Raw genomic sequence first — 20,326 nt, 5'->3', positions numbered from 1 at the left:
TATGCAGTCCAGTGGCCTTGAATTCTCTATGTAACCCAAGCTGGCCTTGAACTTGAAATCCTCCTGCCTTTGGCTCCCAAGTATTGGGATTACAGATGTGCATTTATTAATCACATGTAAATAATGAAAATAATTATTTTTGGACATCTATTATATCAAGCATATTGTATTGGTGCTTTGTAATTTTCACAACAAATCTATGTGATGTGTAGCTGCATACGCTGATTTTATTTATCTTTTTTCTTTCCTTTTGGAAGTCCTGGGGATGGAACCCAGGGCCTTGTGCATGCTAGGCAAGAGTTCTCTCACTGAGCTACAGTCTCAGCTCTGTATGGCCATGGTCGGGGGGGTGTGCTGAGATTAAATGCAGGAGCTTCACACTGAGTTATATTCTCAGCTCATTTCTTTTTTTATATTCTGTTTGGAGTCAGGACCCTGCTAAGTCACTAAGTTGCCAGGTCCAGGCTTGAACTTGTAATCCTTCTGTCTCAGCCTCCTAGCATTTTGGATTATAGGCATGTACTACCTCTGTATGTGGAAACTGAAGCAGGAAGAGATTAGGGGTACCTGCCCCAAATTATGCAGCTTGCAAACCAGGATTTTATATGCACAATCTATAAAAGATCTATCAGTGTTCAGACAAATACAAATGAATGGTTGGGTGTGGTGGCACACACCTGGAATCCCAGCACTCAGAAGGCTGAGGCAGGAGGATCGCTGTGAGTTCAAGGCCAGCCCAGGCTACACAATGAGTTCAAGGCCAGTCTGGAATACATCAAGAGACCTTGTCACCAAAAAAACAGAACAACAACAAAAAACAAAACAGACATGCTCGGCACCACATGCAGCTGATAAAGGATTGGCTGAAGGTAAGGACTGTCAAACATTCAAGGTACTTTCAGCCACACTGGCCACCAGCCTTGGAAAGTCAGCGTGACATCGGAACTACAAGGTGAAACACCCTAAAGAGACAGCCTTTGCAGTAAACTGTCCCAGTAGGCAGAGCACAGCAGTAGAGTGTCCCGGCCCCGCTGCTCTACACAAGTGACTATAGAAACACGGACACGTGTCCCGTGCTTCCCAGGGATAGGAGCTCTCCGTGCAGTCGGGCATTCAGTCCTCACCACAGTAGGTACTGTCATTATTTCACCTCACAAATGAGGAAACCAAGGGACAGAGAAAAGTTCCACCTGGGAAGTGGTGGTGCTGGGATTCAAGCTGGCAGATCTGGTTCAGAAGCTATGTGCTTCACCCCTCCAGTCTGCTTGTCTGGGTTCTCTTACTCAGACGGGTGCCAACAGAAGGCAATACAATCGTGTACTAATCGCCTGGCACATAATCGGTATTTACTATATGGTAGTTCCTTCTGACACTGCTTCTCCACGACTAGCTAAGTGTAGCGCACGTATAATTCTAACAGCATTTTATTTCCATCAGAGCTAAGTTCCCACCTGTGAATATTAAAGCTATTTCCCAACAAAGGTACAACTAACTGATATCAGAGAATTTTGATTGTTAACCAGTAAAATGGATGTTTTGTCCCCTGGGGAAAGTACAAACAGCCGGATGGTACTGACTCTGCCTGATTAACTCTAATCAGACAGATTATATTTTTTTAGATTATATAATTAATTTTTATATATAATATATATATATATATATATAATTTTTATAGGTAAATGCTGTGGGATCAAAACAAGACCATAAAAGTTGGACTTCACCTGGGACTCAGAGGGACCCTGTTGCTTTTCATTTGGAACTTGTGCATACTGAAGTCATAAAATGGCAACTAAAGGAGAACTGCACCCTGACTTATTTGGGGCACTTTATCCTAGGCTGCCCCTGACAAATAGTTGTGCCCCACAGATCTGCTCTGAGGAGGGCATTACATACAGGGATTTGGGCTGGGGATTTAGCTCAGTGGTTCTGCGCTGGCCAAGGACCCTGGTTCAATCCCAGGTACCAAAAATAAATAAATAAACAAACAGGCACAGGGATTGGACAAATGGGCTGGGGAATGTGAGAGATACCTGGCTTGGTGACAAGATCAGTCTCATTTGGTGACAGGAGGAAAACAGATACCACAGGGCTGCTTGTTACATGCTACATGCTTACAAACCAAGAGCAAGGCTTGGGTGATGACCATGTGGAAACTGGCATACCAAGGCCCACTCTGTCTCCTGCATCTGAAAGACACAAGGCTACAGCTTGTGAGAGGGGCACAGTCAGTGGGCAGAGAGGAAGGAAAGCCATTGCACAAGGGACAGGCACGGTTCCATCGCAAACGCTGGTTCCTATCCTGTCTACCCAGCTTCTGAGCCCAGAATAGAAATTCAAAGTTGGGAAACTTAGGGGCTGGGGATGTAGTTCAGTGGTGCTGTGCCTCACAAGTGCAAGATCCTAAGTTCGATCCCTAGTAGCAAAAAAAAAACAAGTTTGGGAAACGTTTTTCTGCTTGGAAAGTTGCCATGAGGGAGGAGGGATGGGAGAAGAGACTGTGTTTATTACAGCATTTTTCTTCACTCATGTAGACAAGTAACATGCTCATTATGATAATGTAAGCATTATCAGAAGGGTATGAGCTTGAAAGTGGAAGACATTTATTATTTCATCCATGCCCTGCTAACCCATCCTCAGGCCTCTCCTCAGGGGTGACCACTATCAACAGTTTGCAAAGCATGCATTTTTCAAAACAGCACAAACGAGATCATCCAGAGCTGTACATATGCCAGGCGCCAAGCCTGAAGATGGTCCTTCTTCTCTTCCCTTCTCCTTTTCTCCTCCACAGAGAGTCAAACAGACAGCCTGTTTGGCTAAGATTGTAGATCCGGGATGGCACAACCCCAGGAGACAGTCCCATCGTGTACCCTTGCTCCTTGTTCCCTTCCTGCATGCCCTGATCACAAGACAAGCAGGCTGCAACGTGGCACTAGTTACCACATCTTGCCACACTGTAAATAAAGAGTGGACTGGATGCCAGGAAGCCACTAGCTCATCAGGCTACAGTCCCACCTGGACCAGCTATCAAGGATAATTTTGGTCTCTTTGTCATCTTTTCTTCATCTCCCACCGCTCTCCCTAGCTTCTGCCACTATGCTGTGTGGAGTTTTGTTCTTTTTTTTTTAATTTAACAATAACCCATGGTCATCTTTCCACATCAGCAGACATAGGTTGACCTCATTTTTTTAAAGGGCTATGTGTCATTTCAGTGTGGATCTACCAACATTTATGTAACTGTTTGGCTTACTAACAGAAATTTAATTTTCTATTTATTTTGACATTGGAAATATTTCAGTGACCATCCTCATATGTACGCCTGGGTATTTCTATTATATTATTGCTATAGACTGAATATTTATGCCCCCTGCCAATTTGAGAAGTGATTAAGTCCTAAGGGTGGAGCCCTCATGAAAAGTTATTAGTGCCTTTTAAAGGGACCCTGGAGACTCCCTCACTCCTGCCCTGTGTGACAGCACAGAGATGGCACCAGGAAATAGTCCCCACCCGACATATAATCTGCCTCACCTTAGACTTCCAGCCTCTAGAATGCAGAGAAATGTCTGCTGTTTATGATGTTTTTATAGCATCCAAAAGAACTATGACAATTATTATTTTGGAATTTTTTTAAAGCAGAGAATTACCAATATATCCACTAAGAGAAAATAAAGACCACTTCCATTTTTTGGAGATACTGCTTTACTATCCATGGTATGGCTATGGGTGTCTCTAACTCAGGCGCCTTCAATTACCTGGGAAGGATTTTGCTTCTTAATCCACTCTGTCAGTCAATTTCTTTTGATTGGTGAATCGAGGCCATTGACCTTGATGGTTATAACTGATATGTATTGACTTATCATTGCCATATTATTTTCCTGTTGTTGGTTCTTTTTTATTTTTCTCCTTCTCCCATTAAATTCTTGCCTATTGGATTTGCTCTGTTGGGCCTCGTGGAGTTGTGACCTTCATTGTCTTTTTCTACGATATTTTTAAAAATTGTTTGGAGTGCTGCTTTGGTATTCATGAAGTTTCTCAGGTGTTCTTTGTCATGGAAGTATCTTATTTCCCCATCAATTTTGAAAGGTAGTTTTGCAGCTCATACAAGGGAGGAAATTATAAAAATCAGAGCAGAAATCAATGCAATGGAGACTAAGGGAACAGTACAAAAAAAAAATCAATGAATCAAAGAGTTGGTTTTCCGAAAGAATAAATAAAATCAATAAACCCTTAGCCAACCTTCTCAATAAAAGGAAAGAAAAGGCTCAAATTCATGCAATTAGGAATGAAAATGGTGAAGTCACAATGGATTCAGTAGAAATCCACAGGATCATCAGTACTTACTTAGAGAACTTGTACTCTAACAAAATGGAGAACACAGAAGAAATGGACAGATTTCTAGATACATATGAATTACCAAAGTTAAACCAAGAAGATATAAAAATTCTAAACGACCAATTACAACCATGAAATTGAAAATGTAATTAAAATTTACGAACAAAGAAAAGCCCAGGTTCTGATGGCTTCACTGCTGAATTCTACAAGACATTTAGAGAAGAACTATTGCCACTACTCTTTAAACTTTTCAATAAAATTGAAAGAGAAGCAATACTTCCAAGTTCATTCCTAGAAGCAGATATTACTTTGATTCAAAAACCAGGGAAAGACTCAACCAAAAAAGAGAACCACAGGCCAATCTCCCTAATGAACATAGATGTAAAAATCCTCAATAAGATACTGGCAAACAGAATACAGAGAGTCATCAAGAAGATTATACACCCTGGCCAAGTTGGATTTATCTCAGGGATGCAAGGATGGTTCAACATATGTAAAACAATAAATGTAATATACTATATTAACAGAGTCAAGGGCAAAAACCATATGATCATCTCTATAGATGCAGAAAAAGCATTCAACAAAATTCAACACCCATTCATGATAAAAAAAAACCTGCAGAAAATTGGAATAGATTGTCTTTATCTCAACTTAATAAAGGCTATCTATGAAAAGCCAACAGCCAACATCATATTAAATGGTCAAAAACTGAAAACCTTCATACTAAAATCAGGAACAAGACAAGGACGTCAACTATCAACAATCCTGTCAATATAGTTTTGGAAACATTTTAGCCACAGCAATTAGATAAAAGAAAGAAATAAAAGCAATAAAAATAGGAAAGGAAGAAGTGAAAGTATCATTCTTTGCTAATGATATGATACTCAACATAGAAGACTCAAAGAATCCACCAAAAGACTTCCAGACTTGATTGACAGATTCAGTAGAGTAGCCGGGGATGGTGGCACATGCCTGTAATCCCAGCACTCTGGAGGCTGAGGCAGGAGGATCGCTGTGAGTTTGAGACCAGCCTGGGCTACATAGTAAGTTCCAAGTCAGTCTCAACTACATAGTGAGACCCTGTCTCAAAAAACAAAAACCAAACAAACAAAAAAGTGAAATATCTACGAATCAAACTAACAAAGGAAACAAAAGACCTCTACATTGAGAACTACAACACTCTGAAAAAAGAGATCAAAGAGGATATAAGAAAATGGAAAGACATCCCTTGTTCCTGGGTAGGAAGAATCAATATAGTGAAAATGGCCATACTTACAAAAGTGCTATACAGATTCAATGCAATCCCTGTTGAAATCCCAACATTATATTTCATAGAACTAGATAAAACAATTCAAAAATTCATTTGGAATCAGAGGAAACCAAGAATAGCAAAAGCAATTCTAGGCAACAGAGGCAGGGCAGCGGATATCACAATCCCCAACTTGAAACTGTACTACAAAGTCATTGTGATAAAAGCAGCATGGTACTGGCAGAAAAACAGACTTGAGGATCACTGGAACAGATTAGAAGATGCAGAAACAATTCCTGACATATTCAACTACCTCATCTTTGACAAAGGAGCCGAACACCCTCACTGGAGGAAAGATAGCCTGTTTAATGAAGGTGTTGGAAAAACTGGATTTCAACTTGTCAAAGATTAAAACTAGACCCATTTCTTTCACCATGCACTAAACTAAAATCCAAGTGAATTAAAGATACAAATATTAAAATAGAAGCACTAAACTTGATGTAAGGTAAGTTAGGTAGAACTCTTGAAGATAGCGACATAGGAAAAGACTTTATTAACAAATCCTCAGTAGCACAGGAACTAGCACAAAGAATCAACAACTGGGATCTCATCTTTTTAAAAAGCTTCTGCAGAGGCCGGGGATTTAGCTCAGTGGTTCCACACCTGCCTTGCAAGCACAAGGACCCGAGTTCGATCCTCATTACAAAAAAAAAGCTGCACTGCCAGAGAAATCACACGCAGAGCTAAGAGACAACCCACAATGTGGGAAAAAAATTTTTACCACCTGTTCCTCAAAGGTCTACCACCTAGAATATACAAAGAACTCAAAAAAGACACCCCCAAATAAAAAGACCCAATTTAAAAATGGGAATCTAAAATGAACAGACATTTCTCAGACAAAGAAGTAAACAGCAAATAATCATACGAAAAAAATATTCATTGGTCATTCAAGAGATGCAGATGAAAACAACACTGAGACTCCACCTCTCCCCAGTAATAATGGCTGCTATCAAGAAATCAATCAATAACAAATGCTGGCAGAGTTGTGGGGAGACAGAACCCCTTCTCTACTGTTGGTGGGAGTGCAGACTGGTGCAACCACAGTGTAAATCAGTGTGATTAGATTAGAATTAGGATCAGAAGTCCCATTTGACCCAGCTATTCCTCTGCTGGGTATCTTCCCAAAAGAATTAAAAGAATCATATCACAGTGATGTATACTCACCAATTGTTATAGCGGCACAGTTTGTAATAGCTAAAATTTGGAAACAGCCCAATTGCCCATCAACTAAAGACTGGATAAAGGTATATGTGTGTGTGTGTGTGTGTGTGTGTGTGTGTGTGTGTGTATGTGTTTATATAAAATGGAGTACTGCTCAGCCATAAAGGACAAGAAACTAGAGACATTTATAGCTAAGTGGATGCACGTTGAGGCCATACTCTTAAGTGAAATTAATAAGTCACACGTGTAAATACCAAATAGTTTTTCTGGTGTGGGAAAAGTCAGTGCAAATAAGGATCCAAATGTACAATTGATATTATGTAATAGGAAGAAAAGTCTAAAAGAGTAGAGGAAGCAGGAGGGTTAAGGAAAAGGTAAAAAAATATGTGAAAAGGAGAAACATGGAAACAATGTCTTTATAAACAGGGAAGGTGGAAGGGGTGAAGGGAGGGCTGGGGAATGGGGAAAAAATAAGAACCAAGTCACATAAAGGTACAAGATCCCAATGATGACTGTAACTGTATTATATACCTAAAATGAACCAGTAAATTTAATAAAGATTTTTAAAAATTACCTGGGAAGCATAAAAACAGATACCCAGCTTTCATCAGACTCTATAAGGGTTGGGCACAGGTCACTTTTGTTGATTTCCCAGGTTCTGTCCTACTAGGGTGTTACAGAGGTCCTAGCCCATCCCTACTAGGGAGAGCAGATTTGAGCTCAGGGATAAAGGCGTGGAATGAGGCGCTCGCTGTGTGTGCCCTCTGCTGGCACCATGTGAGCAGATCACACATCAAGGCCAAGCTGGGAGTAGCTGCTGTCCGTCTGGGACAAGCCCTTTGTAGGCTTGCCGGTGTGGTGACCCTTCAAGGGAGAGGGACAACCCTGCCTGCAACCCAGCATCCAATGGGGCACCCAATGCTTTGAGAGTAGCAGCATCGTAAAACTTTATGGAACCATATGTCACTCACCCTGAACAGAGTTGGGACTTCTGAATGACTTGAGGCCTCCAAGCCTGATGAGCCACCACCAGGCTCTGGGGCACACCTACAAAACCAGGATTCCTAAACGTCTATGGGACAGTCACACTCCCCAGAAAACCTCCAGTTGCCAGGAATTAACATGCAGTGGAAACCATACAAATGAAACAAATCTCTCTACATTTTTTCATCGTTCAACAGAAAGTGAGTAAAAATTAAAAGCTGTTTCCTCCTGGTTCTGAAAACCTCTCAAACTTTTTCTTTCACTGTTCTCTTGCTTTTCTCTGACTTTCTAAGGTTTCCCATGGTGATTAGGATAAAATTCAGGCTCCTCTCCTTAGCAATGAACCACACTGCCGCCCAAAGTGTGCTGTTCCGTTGGTGCCATCTTCAGCTCGCATGTCAGGTCCTGGCTTATGAATCCCTCCTGCAGGGGTGGCGTGCCCTTCCCCCAGTCACGTCCCCCTGCCATCTTGCCTCCACCCATCTGAACCTTTCATTTGTCACCATCTGAAATCACACTTTTGTTTAACAGATTACACACACACACACACACACACACACACAAATTCGTGTGCATGCACACGTGCACACACCAAAGACATTCAACTTTAAGTTCCACAAGAGCAAAAATCTATTAACCACCGTGTCTGACACAAGGCAGATACTCACGAGGTTTGGGCAAAACAAGTAATTTGGAAGCCTGCAGGGAAAAACTGTCTAGAATTACACGCTTTACTTGCTTCTCTGAAATGGAATCAATTAACTAAGAAAACGTAACTTGTTCCACATTGCCACTTTGTACCCCTTAGGATAGCTAGTATCAAAGCATGGAAAATAGCCAGTATTGGGTAAGATGTTGAAGAACCCAACCCCTGGTGCATTGCTAGTCAGAATATAAAACAGAACAGCCACTAAAGGAAAAGTTCAAAGAATTACCACATGCTATGGTTTAAAAGTGCCTGCCAAATGTCCATGTGTTAAGTGCTTGGTTCCCAGCTTGTGCCACTACTGGGACATAATGGACTTAAAGAAGTGGGGCCTAGCCAAGTGTGGTGGCCTATATCTGTACCTGTGGCTCTCTGGGAGCCTGAGGCAGGAGCACTGCAAGTTCTAGCCCAGCCTGGGCAACTGACTGACTTAGCAAGACCTTGTCTCAAAAAATAGAAAAGACTGGGGAGGTACCTCAGTGCAAAGGCCCTGGGTTCAATCTCCAGTACCAATGCGCTACCTAGTAGAAGGAATGCAGATGCCTGGGAGCATCCTCCAAGGGGATATGGGAAGTCTGGCCCCTTCCCATTTTTCTTTGCTGGCTGGATACCAGATAAACAGGCCTCCTCCGTCACATGTTCCCACCATGCCTCACCACAAGTCCAAAGCAAAGGGGCCAAGTGCCCATGGACTGAACCTTCAGAATCACAATATGCCACAATAAGCCAAGAGTTTTATTTTCAATTGGCTTAATTTGTTTTGGTACTGGTACCCAAGGGTGCTCTACCATTGAGCTACACTGCAGTCCTTTTTATTTTGAGATTGGCAAGATGGGACTGTTTGAGATCTAAGTAGTAACAGATATACAACACTATAATGTACTTAATGTGCTTGAACTGCACATTTTTAAATGGCTAAAATACTTCTATTATAAAAATTTTACTACAATAAATGCCTGGAAAGCTACACACTAAACAGTTACTGACTTCTAAAGGGCAAAAATTATAAAGATCGTAACTTTTTCTTCTTTATTTGTTAAAAACTATATGATATATAGATATAGCTGTATCTATATTTTTTGTTTGTTTGTTTTGTTAAACCAGGGGTCAAACTCCGCACCTTGCGCTTGCAAGGCAGGTGGCAGAACCACTGAGCTAAATCCCCCGCCCTATAACAAATATTATTAATTTTGACAACAATGTATACAATCACCTTTAACTTGGTAATGCACAGGCAAGGAGTTCAGCCTGGATTATACGGCAAAACCTTCCAATGCAGGATTGAGATCACCTGGGTTCAGCTGGAGGGTTGTGCTCACATGAACGTTCCTAACCCAGTCTGGGTTCCGTTACTTCCCCAGCAGAATGACAGGAACCCACCCCCAGCTTCACCCCAGTCCCACTCTTAGCCTGTGAGTCTCCTGACATGCTGTCATCTCTGCCCAGTTCTGGGCTGCTGACTGTGCAAAGCCCCTGGCAGTCACTGTTAGTTTTGCAGTGCTGGGATGGAACCTAGGGTCTTACATGTGCAAGCCAAATGTTCCACCACTGGGCCACACGGCAGGCCGACATGCATTGTTTATTTTCACAATGACAACACAAGTCAAGCAGGACTTTCCATTTGACAGATGAGAAAACCAAGGTTCAGACACCATATCCTGCCCAAGCCTGGGAGCTGAGAACGGACAGAACCTAAGGCCCCCAACTCCAGTTCCTCTGCTTCCCTGCCACACCCTCCACCTTCCAATTTCGTAGCAATCGCAGTCTTAGTGAATCCGGCACAGCTTCATCCAAGAATTGGTCTTCAGAAACTTCTGCTTGAACATCAGGCATCTTTTTCCTATAACTGGTTATTACCTTCTGTCTCATGAATTTCCCAAGAGACCAGTTCCCAGGGCCCCTGAGATTGCTCTGCTTCAGCTTTTTCCATGCCTCTGGCCTTCCAGTCAGAGTCCCAGGTGGCCCAGCTCCCGGATGTTCACCTGCGTGTGCCCACTTCTCCAAACACCTGAGTGAACCTCTCTTTGTCCACAATGTGCCCATGACGTAGAGTGAGGTAGAAAGTCTGCTTCCCACTGTACTGCCGGATACACATCAACGTACTCTGAGGCTGGTCTTTGGTTTCTGTCAGGGGCATCACATCCACCACAGGACAGTATGTGTCCTGCCGCCGGCCCCAGAAGGACAGGTGAGCCACTCGTAGCACCGTGCCGGACTCATTCACATACAGGATGCCCACCAGCCTCCGGAAGAAGTAGCTCATCCAGCACAGCATGACCAGGGCGAAGCCAGCCACCCCAGTAGCTAGGTACAGCGAGTTAAGAGTCATATGACCCTGCAAGTACAAGTAGTAGCCTACTGGCAAGACTATCACTGATACGGCTGTCTGTGCCACTTTCAGCCAAGATATGACCCCAAAGGCCCTGATTGCGTTAAAACGGTAGACCATCAGAAATTTCTCTGTCTCTCTGCCTGGTGACTTCTCCTCCAAGGTGGGTGACCTGTTCCCCACCCACCTCTTGGGATTCTCCTGCCCACTGCAGTACCACAGCCTGTGCAGAGGCCTTCCCCTTGCAGCTGGCCCCTGCAACCTCAGCACAACTCGGAGGAGGGCAGCCTAGAAGGGAGAGAAGAGACATTTTTTCATAGGACTCAACCACGTTGATCACACAATGAACATCTGCAAAGCATCCCACAGGGAAACTCCCGACAATCCTGTAAATTCACCATCACAGCCAGAGAAGGGGAGAAAGGTAAAGCCAGACGCTTTGTTTCACGTACACTTCACAAATGCTACTGTGAATGAACACCATTACTTCCTTCCATTTTACCACTAAGGAAAATAAGCCCAGAGAGGGTTAAGAAACTTATCCAAGGGCACACGGTAGAATAAATGGAGCAGAGTCTGGCTCTCAACTGATTCTCTTTCCCCAAGGCAGTTCCAAGCAAATACTGAAAAGAAGGCGTGGCTTCATTCATTCAACAAAGACCTAGGGAGGGCAAACACTGGGCTGGACACTGGATACACAAAGCTGTGTGAACATTTTTCCAAACAGCAAATTTACTGAGACACTCAAGCAACAAATCTGGGAGATTTTTTATCACAGCAACTTTGTAGTTCTCTACCCAGTTTATGCGTTATCCCGGAGCTGGAGAAAACAGCTGTTTTCTACTGGGGGCAGGGGGCAGTAGAGGAGGAATAAGGCAGGGACGGCGCAACACGTAGCACATGGATTTTATTAGTGAGCAGTGCAGTGGGGAGAGCTCTGGGTTTTGGAGCCGGATGTGGGTTCCAATCCTGGCTCGGGCAATCATTAGTCGTGGATCCTTGGGAAAGTTAGTCCACCTAAGCCTTCTTTACTCTTCAAAAAGCATTTAGGAAACAGTGAACGAGATGACGGCTACACAGCCCTCAACGTAGTACTAGTCGCTACACGAGCCCTCTGCGAATCGTAGCTACCACTGTGCCTGGCCCACGTGACCTGAGGGGTACAGAGGACGATGCAACTAGTAACCCACTTTGGGCTTTCTCCCGCAAACTACCGGAGTCAGAAATCCAAGAGTCCTGCCTGCCAGCCCCAGCTGCGAGGGCCCCCTAAACACGTCAACTCCCTCCTGGTTCAACAACCTTCCCCTTACCATGGCCAACGCTGGCTGCCGGAAGTAAATCCCACTAACCCCGGAATCTTTAAGAGCGCATGGTCGGATGTAAGAGGCTTGCGCAGTTCGCGTTGCATCTTGGGAGTCGTGGTCCCGGCGCAGGGCCCGGTGCTATTCCCAGGCATTATGGGACTCTGGGCTTCTCCTCTTCCCGACATGCGCTACGGCCCGGAGTCCAGACCCGGAAGTTCCGGGCTGATTCCTACTGCCAACGAGTCCAGTCAGAGGTGCTCAGGAACCGGAGAGATGGCTATGTCCTGCCCGGCGCTGTGCCTCTTCGATGTGGATGGGACCCTGACGGCCCCGCGGCAGGTAGGCAGCGCTCGGCGGACTGGTGGCTGCTAGTGCGGCGCCCTGCTGCTCCCGTAAGGTTCTTCTGTTACCCGGGGTGGGCGCAGAGGGGCTACTAAGGACCATCTCCCCCTGCCGTGAGCTCAGTCCTCATTTTAGAGGATTGAGGCGGAAGTTCTAACCGCCTGTTTGAGACCGCAGGGTACTCAGAGACCTGAGATTGAGCTAAAAGACTTTTAAGACCAAGAAGGTCTTAAAATGCAAGGGTTTGGAAAAGGCAGGTGCGGACTCAACCTCAAGCCCTGGAGCCTGCTGAACCTGTACTGGAACCCCACCACAGCCTTTTTACCGCCTATGTGACCTCTTCAGTCCTGTCGCCTGTGAGCTATACGGTGTAGCATAACATTTAAAACATCAGTTTCCAGGTCAAACAGACCTAGTGGAAGAGTCTCAGCTTCACCTGTTAACAGCTGCGTGACCTTGAGCAAGTCTGTTAACCTCTCTGAGCCTCCCCGCCCCCCGCCAACTAGCTGCAGCTTTCAGTGGGGTCATTACCTGTTCCATATGGTGTTTTTGAGGACCTGTTGAAATCATGAAAGTATCTGGCATAGACTAGACCTCAAACGTTAGCCATCTCCACCAGCTCCTGGAGTGGACTGGGGTCATGGGAGGAGGCCTAGGGTCTCCAGACTGCCTGCTAAGAGCATCCTTGGGCCCTGGGTATCTTGTTTCTCATTCCCAGATTTTGCTGGTACACTCACTGTTAAATTTCCATTAAGATCAGCCATATGAGCTGAGCAAGATGGCACATGCCTGTAGTCCCAGCACTCGGGAGGCTGAGGCAGGAGGATCGCTGTGAGTTCGAGACCAGTCTGGGCTACATAGTGAGTTCCAGATCAATCTCAACTACATAGTGAGACCCTGTCTCAAAAAGAAAAAGAAAAAAACATCAGCCACATGGTGAGGTTTTATCTGCCCTCTTCACAAAACCATTCAGACTTGGACCCAAATGGCCTTGCATTCCACAAGTTCTACCCCATCCTCATTAGCTTTGGTGAGGTGTGCTCTGGAAGTCCAAGTCTGTGACCTGAAATGTATCATTTTTTTTATTTTATTGGTACATTTTAGGTACACAGTACAGTTACATTCATTATTGGGATCTTGTACCTTTACATGACAAGTCTTGGTTCTCATTTTTTCCCCTTGTCCCTGCCCTCCCTTCACCCCCTCCTCCCCTCCCCATTTACAAGCACTTTATTTCCATTTTTTCATTTTCTCATATTTTTTTTCTTTTCCCTTATTACCTTTCCCCTATCCTTCCCACCTTCCCTACACCTTTAGCCCTTTCTGAAATGTATCATTTTACTTTTCTGACTCAGATCAGCACACACTCGGGTTGTTAAAGAGTTCATAGATGTCTAGGGCTGGGATCCACAATGCATTTTTTTGTAAAAAAAAAAAGTAGAGTAAATACTTTCAATTTTGCAAACCATATGATCTGTAGTAACTACTCAACTTTGGTACAAAAGCAAGCATAGATCATATGTAAACACGGGGACTGTGTTCCAATAAAACTTGAATACAAAAGCAAACAGCCGCTCACTCTGTGGCCTCTTTTACACAATGTTGGATACTCTCAGTCTTCTTTCATCTTTTTTCCCAGGAATAGTTGTTACTACCATTTTATTTTATTTTATTTTTATTTTTATTTATTTATTTATTTGGTTTTTTTGAGACAGGGTCTCACTATGTAGTTGAAATTGATCTGGAGATCACTATGTAGCCCAGGCTGGTCTCGAACTCACAGTGATCCTCCTGCCTCAACCTCCCAAATGCTGGGATTACAGGTGTGTGCCACCACGCCCCAGCCTATTACTACCATTTGAAACACAAGGAAATTTAGACCTCACTGAAGCTCTGACTTCCTCATTTTCACACAGCAGACCTTATGCAAGTCCCTGAACCTCAGGGCATTACTGTTTGTCGAATTTACTGTGCTGAGATGGAAGCTGTTCTGGGTGTCAGGTTCTCTGTTCTGTTCAGAAGATTGCTGCTTCTTCCCAGAAAGAATCCAGGACACATGCATAAAATACAAAGTAAAAAAAAGAAACTATATGACCTACAATGTATTTCCTTGAAGCATGGTATGCCGCTAGACAAGTATTCTTTTTTCTTTTCTCTCTCTCTCTCTTTTTTTTTTTTTTTTTTTTTTAGATAGGGTCTCACTATGTAGTTCAACTGGCCTTAACATTTTGGGCAGTTCTCCTGCCTCTGCCTCCCAGGTGCTGGAATTATAGGCATGTGCCACCACACCCAGAACCATAAATAATTTTAACACTAAAATAAAATAAAATAAAATCTAGCCAGACACAAGTAATCCCAGCACTCAGGAAGTTTGAGGAAGGGAATTAACCATGAATTGAAGGACAACCTGGGCTCTATAGTGAGTTCAAGCCCAGCGTGAATGAACGACATAGCAAGACTGTCTCAAAAAAATAAACAAAATAAAATCTATAATTTAAAAGAGAATTTTCCTGTAGGCTGGGCACTTTAAATTAATTTAGCAACAAATCTACTGATCATAGTGAAAGGGGGTTCGCGTGCCCTTTCTGGTGCCCCTTCCCAATTAGGCCACTCATGCAACGAGAGGTCCGGCAGGAGATCTTTATTGTAGGGAAGCAAGCAGGAGGCAGGAAGGCAGAGAGAGAGAGAGGAGGAGGAAGAAGCAGAAGGAGAGAGAAGAACAAAGAAAGGAAGGTCCTTTTATCAGTTTGGGGGTGGGCTATTGCTTATGTATGAGGAGTGAGCTACTTTTAACCTATCACAGGCCACATTGCTTTTATGGGCCCAGTCCTGCAGACACAGGTTTCAACTTTCCTGGACCACTGTGGCCTTGGGGGGAAGGGAAACCAGAGATAAGGGCATGAGGTCATTTTAGGAGCCAAGATGTACCAGGAGAATGCAGCCTGTGGGGCGGCGTCACAGCATACTTTAACATGATCAATTCCCTAACATTCCCCACTCTTTGATTTTGGATGACAATCGACAGCCAACATGTCCATGGCAAGCGGAAAAAGGGGCGGAGAGTCTGTCTTCTGTAACTACTTCCTGCGGAATTGGGGCGACGAGTCAACCTAGGGGCAGCCATGGAGGTTGGCCAGCTGAGTTGTCCTTTATGAACATGGAATTGTTGACAGCAGCAGCATTATCATTGGAATTGTTGGTAGGGCTTCCTGAGAAAAGTCCAAGCACGCAAATCAGTTAATGAGGGAGGGGAGAGTAGAAGATAATTTGTATGAGGCTGTGGACTGGTTGGAGGGTTATTAAGAACAAGTATAACGGTAAAGATTGTGACTTCAGACAGGGTGAAATCTGATAAAGTTTTTTTGGAGCTGTGCATTAGTGATCTAGTCGGCTATCGTAATAGGAGGAGGGTGGGGAGTAAACCAGAGAATATCAGTCCAAAGATCATTTAGAAAATGTTTAAATTGAGCCGAGATCTGAGTTATGGTTAGTTGGTTGGCTGTCATGTAACATGGTGGTCTCACTGGGGTCTCTGGCCTGAAGTATCAGCTGATGAGCCGTCTGTCGGGAGACTTGAGTGGAGAGGCGACTGACCTGGGATTGAATAAGATGGAGAACACAGGGGGCAACTGTATAGGTAGATAGGGAAAGGGCAGCAGAAATCAGCTGTGGGCCAGTCTGAAGAGCGGCAGGAATTTGATGATTTGGTCAAAGAACTGGCATAAGGTGGCCTGGAATGTGATATCAGGAGATCATACCTGGGTCTGAAGGAGGGCTGAGTTAGGCTGGGAGAGAGTCAAGGTATATACCAGGGGCCTATCGGCTTGGGTAAGGTTTAGGAGAGAAAACAGGAGCAGGAGAGGAACCATTATTGTTTCCAGTAATTAAGAATGGCAAAGAATGAGATTATGAGGTAATAGGTCAATGAGACTAAACACCTGGAAGTAAAATTATAATTGGGAGGAGATATTGTGGCCAATCCTATCCCAAGGACAAGTCCCAGAAGTACTAATATAAGAAGACTTAAGATATCAATGGCTGTTGTAGTGTGAAATGGGTCACAGTACCCTGTGAGAGGATGAGAGGGTAAACAGTTAGGTTGGCTTATCTGACTCAGGACTGGATGATGGTGAAGGATCCTGGGCAATATTTAAATTTAGAGCAGGGCTTTGAGTGCATTGTCTCCTGGAGTCAAAGTCTATGAAGTTTTCTGGATAGACCTGTTTTACTTTAGAGTGGTGGTAGCTGAACTTTAGTTAACTTGACAGCTGTGGGAATAACCATAAGTGTCTTATATATGGCTCTTTTCATATATAAAGTCTTTTAAGATATAGGGTGGCCTTCCAAACAAGATCTCATATGGGGAGAACCCAGTATGACTTGGGGTATCTTTTATTTAAAAGAAGGTCAAAGGGAGCCGATTAACTCATAACCTGGTGTTATTTGACAATATTTACCTTAAGGGTATAACAGTTTAGCTAGATCTTATATAACCTGTTATAAACGTTGGCCTATTGTCATTGTCTATGGAGAGAGGCAGACCAAACCTTGGAATTTTTTTAATAAAATCTTGTACACTTCTGAAGCCCTCTGTTTTTATAAGGGAAGGCCTCAGGCCCTCTAGAAAAAGTACAGACCCATATTAACACATTTATAACCTTTATAGGGAATGGGTGTCTTAAGAGAAATATTTGGGAGGAGAATGGGCCTCAAAAGTCTGTCACTAGTGTCTGTTTATTGATTGTCCCTTTTGGTTATACTTTTCTGATGGGTGTTTAAGACCATATTAGAATGAGACCTGTGTTAATCAATATGAACTTCTTATTATCTATCTGCCAAGGTCAGTTAAGTCTCTTTAGGCATTATTTTGGAACCATGTAATAGAGCCTCTCAGCTCCCAGTGTCAACTGTTAGGATGGGTCCCGGTCTTGCTTGACCATGGTGCTTTTAGTAAAAGCATGGAAGATTTTTCTGGTGACCCTCCTTTAGCACACATTACATTTGTCCTCTGGTGTCCAGCAGTCTCCCTGTTAAGGAGGTTGGGTGACTTAACAAAGACGTAAGGTGTTGTAGAAAAGGTTTTTTCATACCTTGGATCTTTGATGACCTTGGAGGGCCAGAGCCAAAATATTGGCAATCTCCTTAGCCCAGTTACCTTTTAGTGTTGGTCTCTGTACTTTGGTGGTTGAACACACAGAAGAGAAGATCAGTGACATCAGTAGTATAGTAGGAGTTTAACTATCCTAACTATCTAGATAGCAAGTATCCTGGAATTTCAAATATAATTGGAGGGCTATTATTTTATCAGTCATGGTTGTTTAAGTAGTTAATTTTTTGTAGAATATTAACAGAAAAACTTGTAATCAGGAGTCACACATAATGATAATATTTTAGCATGATGACCATGATGATATCTTGGTAACAAACTTAGATGTGTATCATAGTATAGAAGAGTCATTGTTAAATGTATTCATCTTAAAAATATATATATATAGACAAAAACAAAAAACCAACAAACATATTTAAGTTATTACCTTTTGATACGGTACCATCTAAGGAAAGTGTATGGGCCTATAAATATACCTGTAACCATAAGTAGGAGGAGCAGAAGAGAAGGGATAATACCTGGATCAAAAGGTTATTGTCATAAACAACATGAATTTCTTTATACAGAAACTATTATATTTTGAAGATAACCATCATAAACATGTTATAATAATATATTTAACAATGTATATCTTTCTATAATGCTATAAAAATTATCTGGGCTCCCATTAGTGAATAAAGATCAGAATAAATTTTCTGAGCAGCTGCTTCTTTATTTATCAACAGGAGTGTACCCAAACTTAAAAGTGTATATTTAATTATTTTTAAATTTTTATAAAACCTATAAAACCAGATAACATTTAGACAGACAAACATATGAGACAATTTAAACTAGAGTGTACCCAGATGGTTTTGGCCAATTGAATTATAAAATCTTTTAGTTATGACTAGTCAAAACCTTTGCAGGTCAATTAACAGATCTCATAGAATTAGAATCAAAAGGAATGAAAGCTGTTACTATAAAAGTAAACCTTCTGTAACAAACTTGAAACCAACAAGCAAACATAGATATTTTCTTGTTAAATTATTTCCACATACCTTTTTCATATATTTAAGCCTTTTGGTCTTGTATATCTTTCTTTATATCTTTCTAACAAGACATACATACAAAATCCTTTCATATCAAAAGTATATCTCTTTTACCCATAGCTTTCTTAATATTTTTCCTCTGCCATCTCACTTACTATAAACCTTCTATAACAAACTTCAGCTTAAAGTATCCTTTTTCTGTTTTCAGATTGTTACATCTTAAAATGTAACAATCTATTGACTGGCTGTCAATAGAACAGTATTAATCTTGAGTTTTTATCAACAAAGTACAGAAAAGAGTAAGTTAACCTTATAAGCACAATTCAAGAATTTGTAATGTACAAGAAATGTTTAAAGCACACCAATTAAACCTAATTCAAATTGAAACAAGGATATATTTAACAAATAGTTAAAATTTCTAATTTGATTTTTCTTGTAAAATCTCTTTTGATGTCTGGTAAAATATAATTGCAGTTTTTCTGTCTTTGTTTTGGATTCCAGACCTTTGTAGGCAGCATCAGGCTGATAATAATACAGTGTTGGCCTTGGGGCTCTTAAAGCCTGGAGTAGGGTTTTTTGTGTGTGTGTGTGTGTGTGTATGTTTTTCAGAGCTTTCCTAGCTGTTTTTAGTCCATCAAAGATTTATTTTCTCATTTTAGTTCTTTTACATCTGAATGTAAGTCCTGTTCCATTCTGAGTTTGATCATGTTTTTCTATTTGTATTCTCTAGCACAGTAAAGTTAAACAATTTCGTTTTTGTTTTTACCTATTTTATACTTTCTTAGCAACTCAAGTGGGGCAGGGGATAGCTAGACTTTTTCCAAAGGGGAAATACCAGAATTTGTCTGCATCAATGTCACATTTTCTGAGAGGCAAATTTTTATGGGGAAAACAGCAGATTTGTCAAGCAATTGTTTTAAGACCAAAACTAAATAGTTTTCACTAGTAGCTGAGTACCATGGAGCAGAAGCTTGAGCAGTTCTTAGAGTACAAGAGGCTCCACATTATCAGCCTCAGGTAAGTAAAAGGCTGATAACTTTTCCTTTGTCTAGAGTTGTCCTGTGGGCAAAGTCTGGCTTAGCTGAGACCAAGATGACTCACAAAGTTTTTTTTTTTTTTTTTTAAATCTTTGGTTGTAGTTTTATCTTATAGTCCCCCATAAAATTGTTATCAAAATTTTGAATTACGTACTTAAGAACAGTTGGTTTAGTATTAGCATTCCCCATGACCATTAGATATTCTCTTGTCCGGTGAAGACAAAGGGTGGGGTGCCATTCCAGAAAATGGCCTTGTTTATTTACTGGGAGGGTTCTTTAAGTGCAAGGGATCAGTCCAGGTAAATGAGGTAAAATGTCTTGAGAATCTTTGTGTAAAGGGATAGAAAAGGATGTATCTTTGAGGTCTAGAACAGAAAAATAAGTGGCATCAGGTCAGATGGAGGATAGGAGGGTATAAGGGTTTGGCACGATTGGGTGTATGGGAATAACAGCTGAATTAATGATCCTGAGATCCTGAACTAATCGATATGTTTCATTGTTTTTTTTGTTTTTTTTTGGTTTTTTTTTTACTGCTAAAATGGGAGTGTTAAAGGGAGAGTTGGCATGTCTCAGAAGTCTCTTTTGTAAGAGATCATGTACTAGGGGAGTTAGTCCCTCTAAGTTAGAGCGGGGGAGGGGATATTGTGCCAAGCTAGGGAATTGTGAGGGATTTTTAAGGAGAATTCTGAC

The 20,326-nt window shown here is 42.2% G+C and overlaps 2 protein-coding genes across 6 annotated transcripts in view; one reads left to right on the top strand and one right to left on the bottom strand.

Moving 5' to 3' along the window:
- The window catches only part of Tmem186 (transmembrane protein 186), an 18,926-nt gene extending 6,744 nt beyond the window's left edge, over positions 1-12,182 (bottom strand). For 3 of the 4 annotated variants that reach the window (XR_004515229.1, XR_004515228.1, XR_004515230.1), the window contains exons 1-2: positions 12,129-12,182; positions 9,703-11,106 (exon numbers count right to left, since the gene is read on the bottom strand). Coding sequence is in view for 1 of the 4 variants with exons in the window: in XM_010644167.2 (XP_010642469.1) it covers positions 10,468-11,106; positions 12,129-12,131 (642 nt within the window). In the remaining 3 variants the exon portion in view is untranslated. Of the gene's footprint in view, positions 1-9,641; positions 11,107-12,128 lie in introns of those variants that run through there. The other variant, XM_010644167.2, reaches the window with a different exon arrangement.
- A 65-nt stretch (positions 12,183-12,247) lies between these two features.
- The window catches only part of Pmm2 (phosphomannomutase 2), a 32,455-nt gene continuing 24,376 nt past the window's right edge, over positions 12,248-20,326 (top strand). The window contains exon 1 of one of the 2 annotated variants that reach the window (XM_033758691.1): positions 12,248-12,461. In XM_033758691.1, the coding sequence (XP_033614582.1) occupies positions 12,276-12,461 (186 nt within the window). In that variant the 5' untranslated portion in view covers positions 12,248-12,275. The remainder of the gene's footprint in view (positions 12,462-20,326) is intronic. The other variant, XM_010644169.3, reaches the window with a different exon arrangement.

This window comes from Fukomys damarensis, unplaced genomic scaffold (genome assembly GCF_012274545.1).
Source record: "Fukomys damarensis isolate Sample0158 unplaced genomic scaffold, DMR_v1.0_HiC HiC_scaffold_34, whole genome shotgun sequence".
Taxonomy (NCBI): Eukaryota; Metazoa; Chordata; class Mammalia; order Rodentia; family Bathyergidae; genus Fukomys; species Fukomys damarensis.
This window is presented reverse-complemented; position numbering and strand designations above follow the sequence as displayed.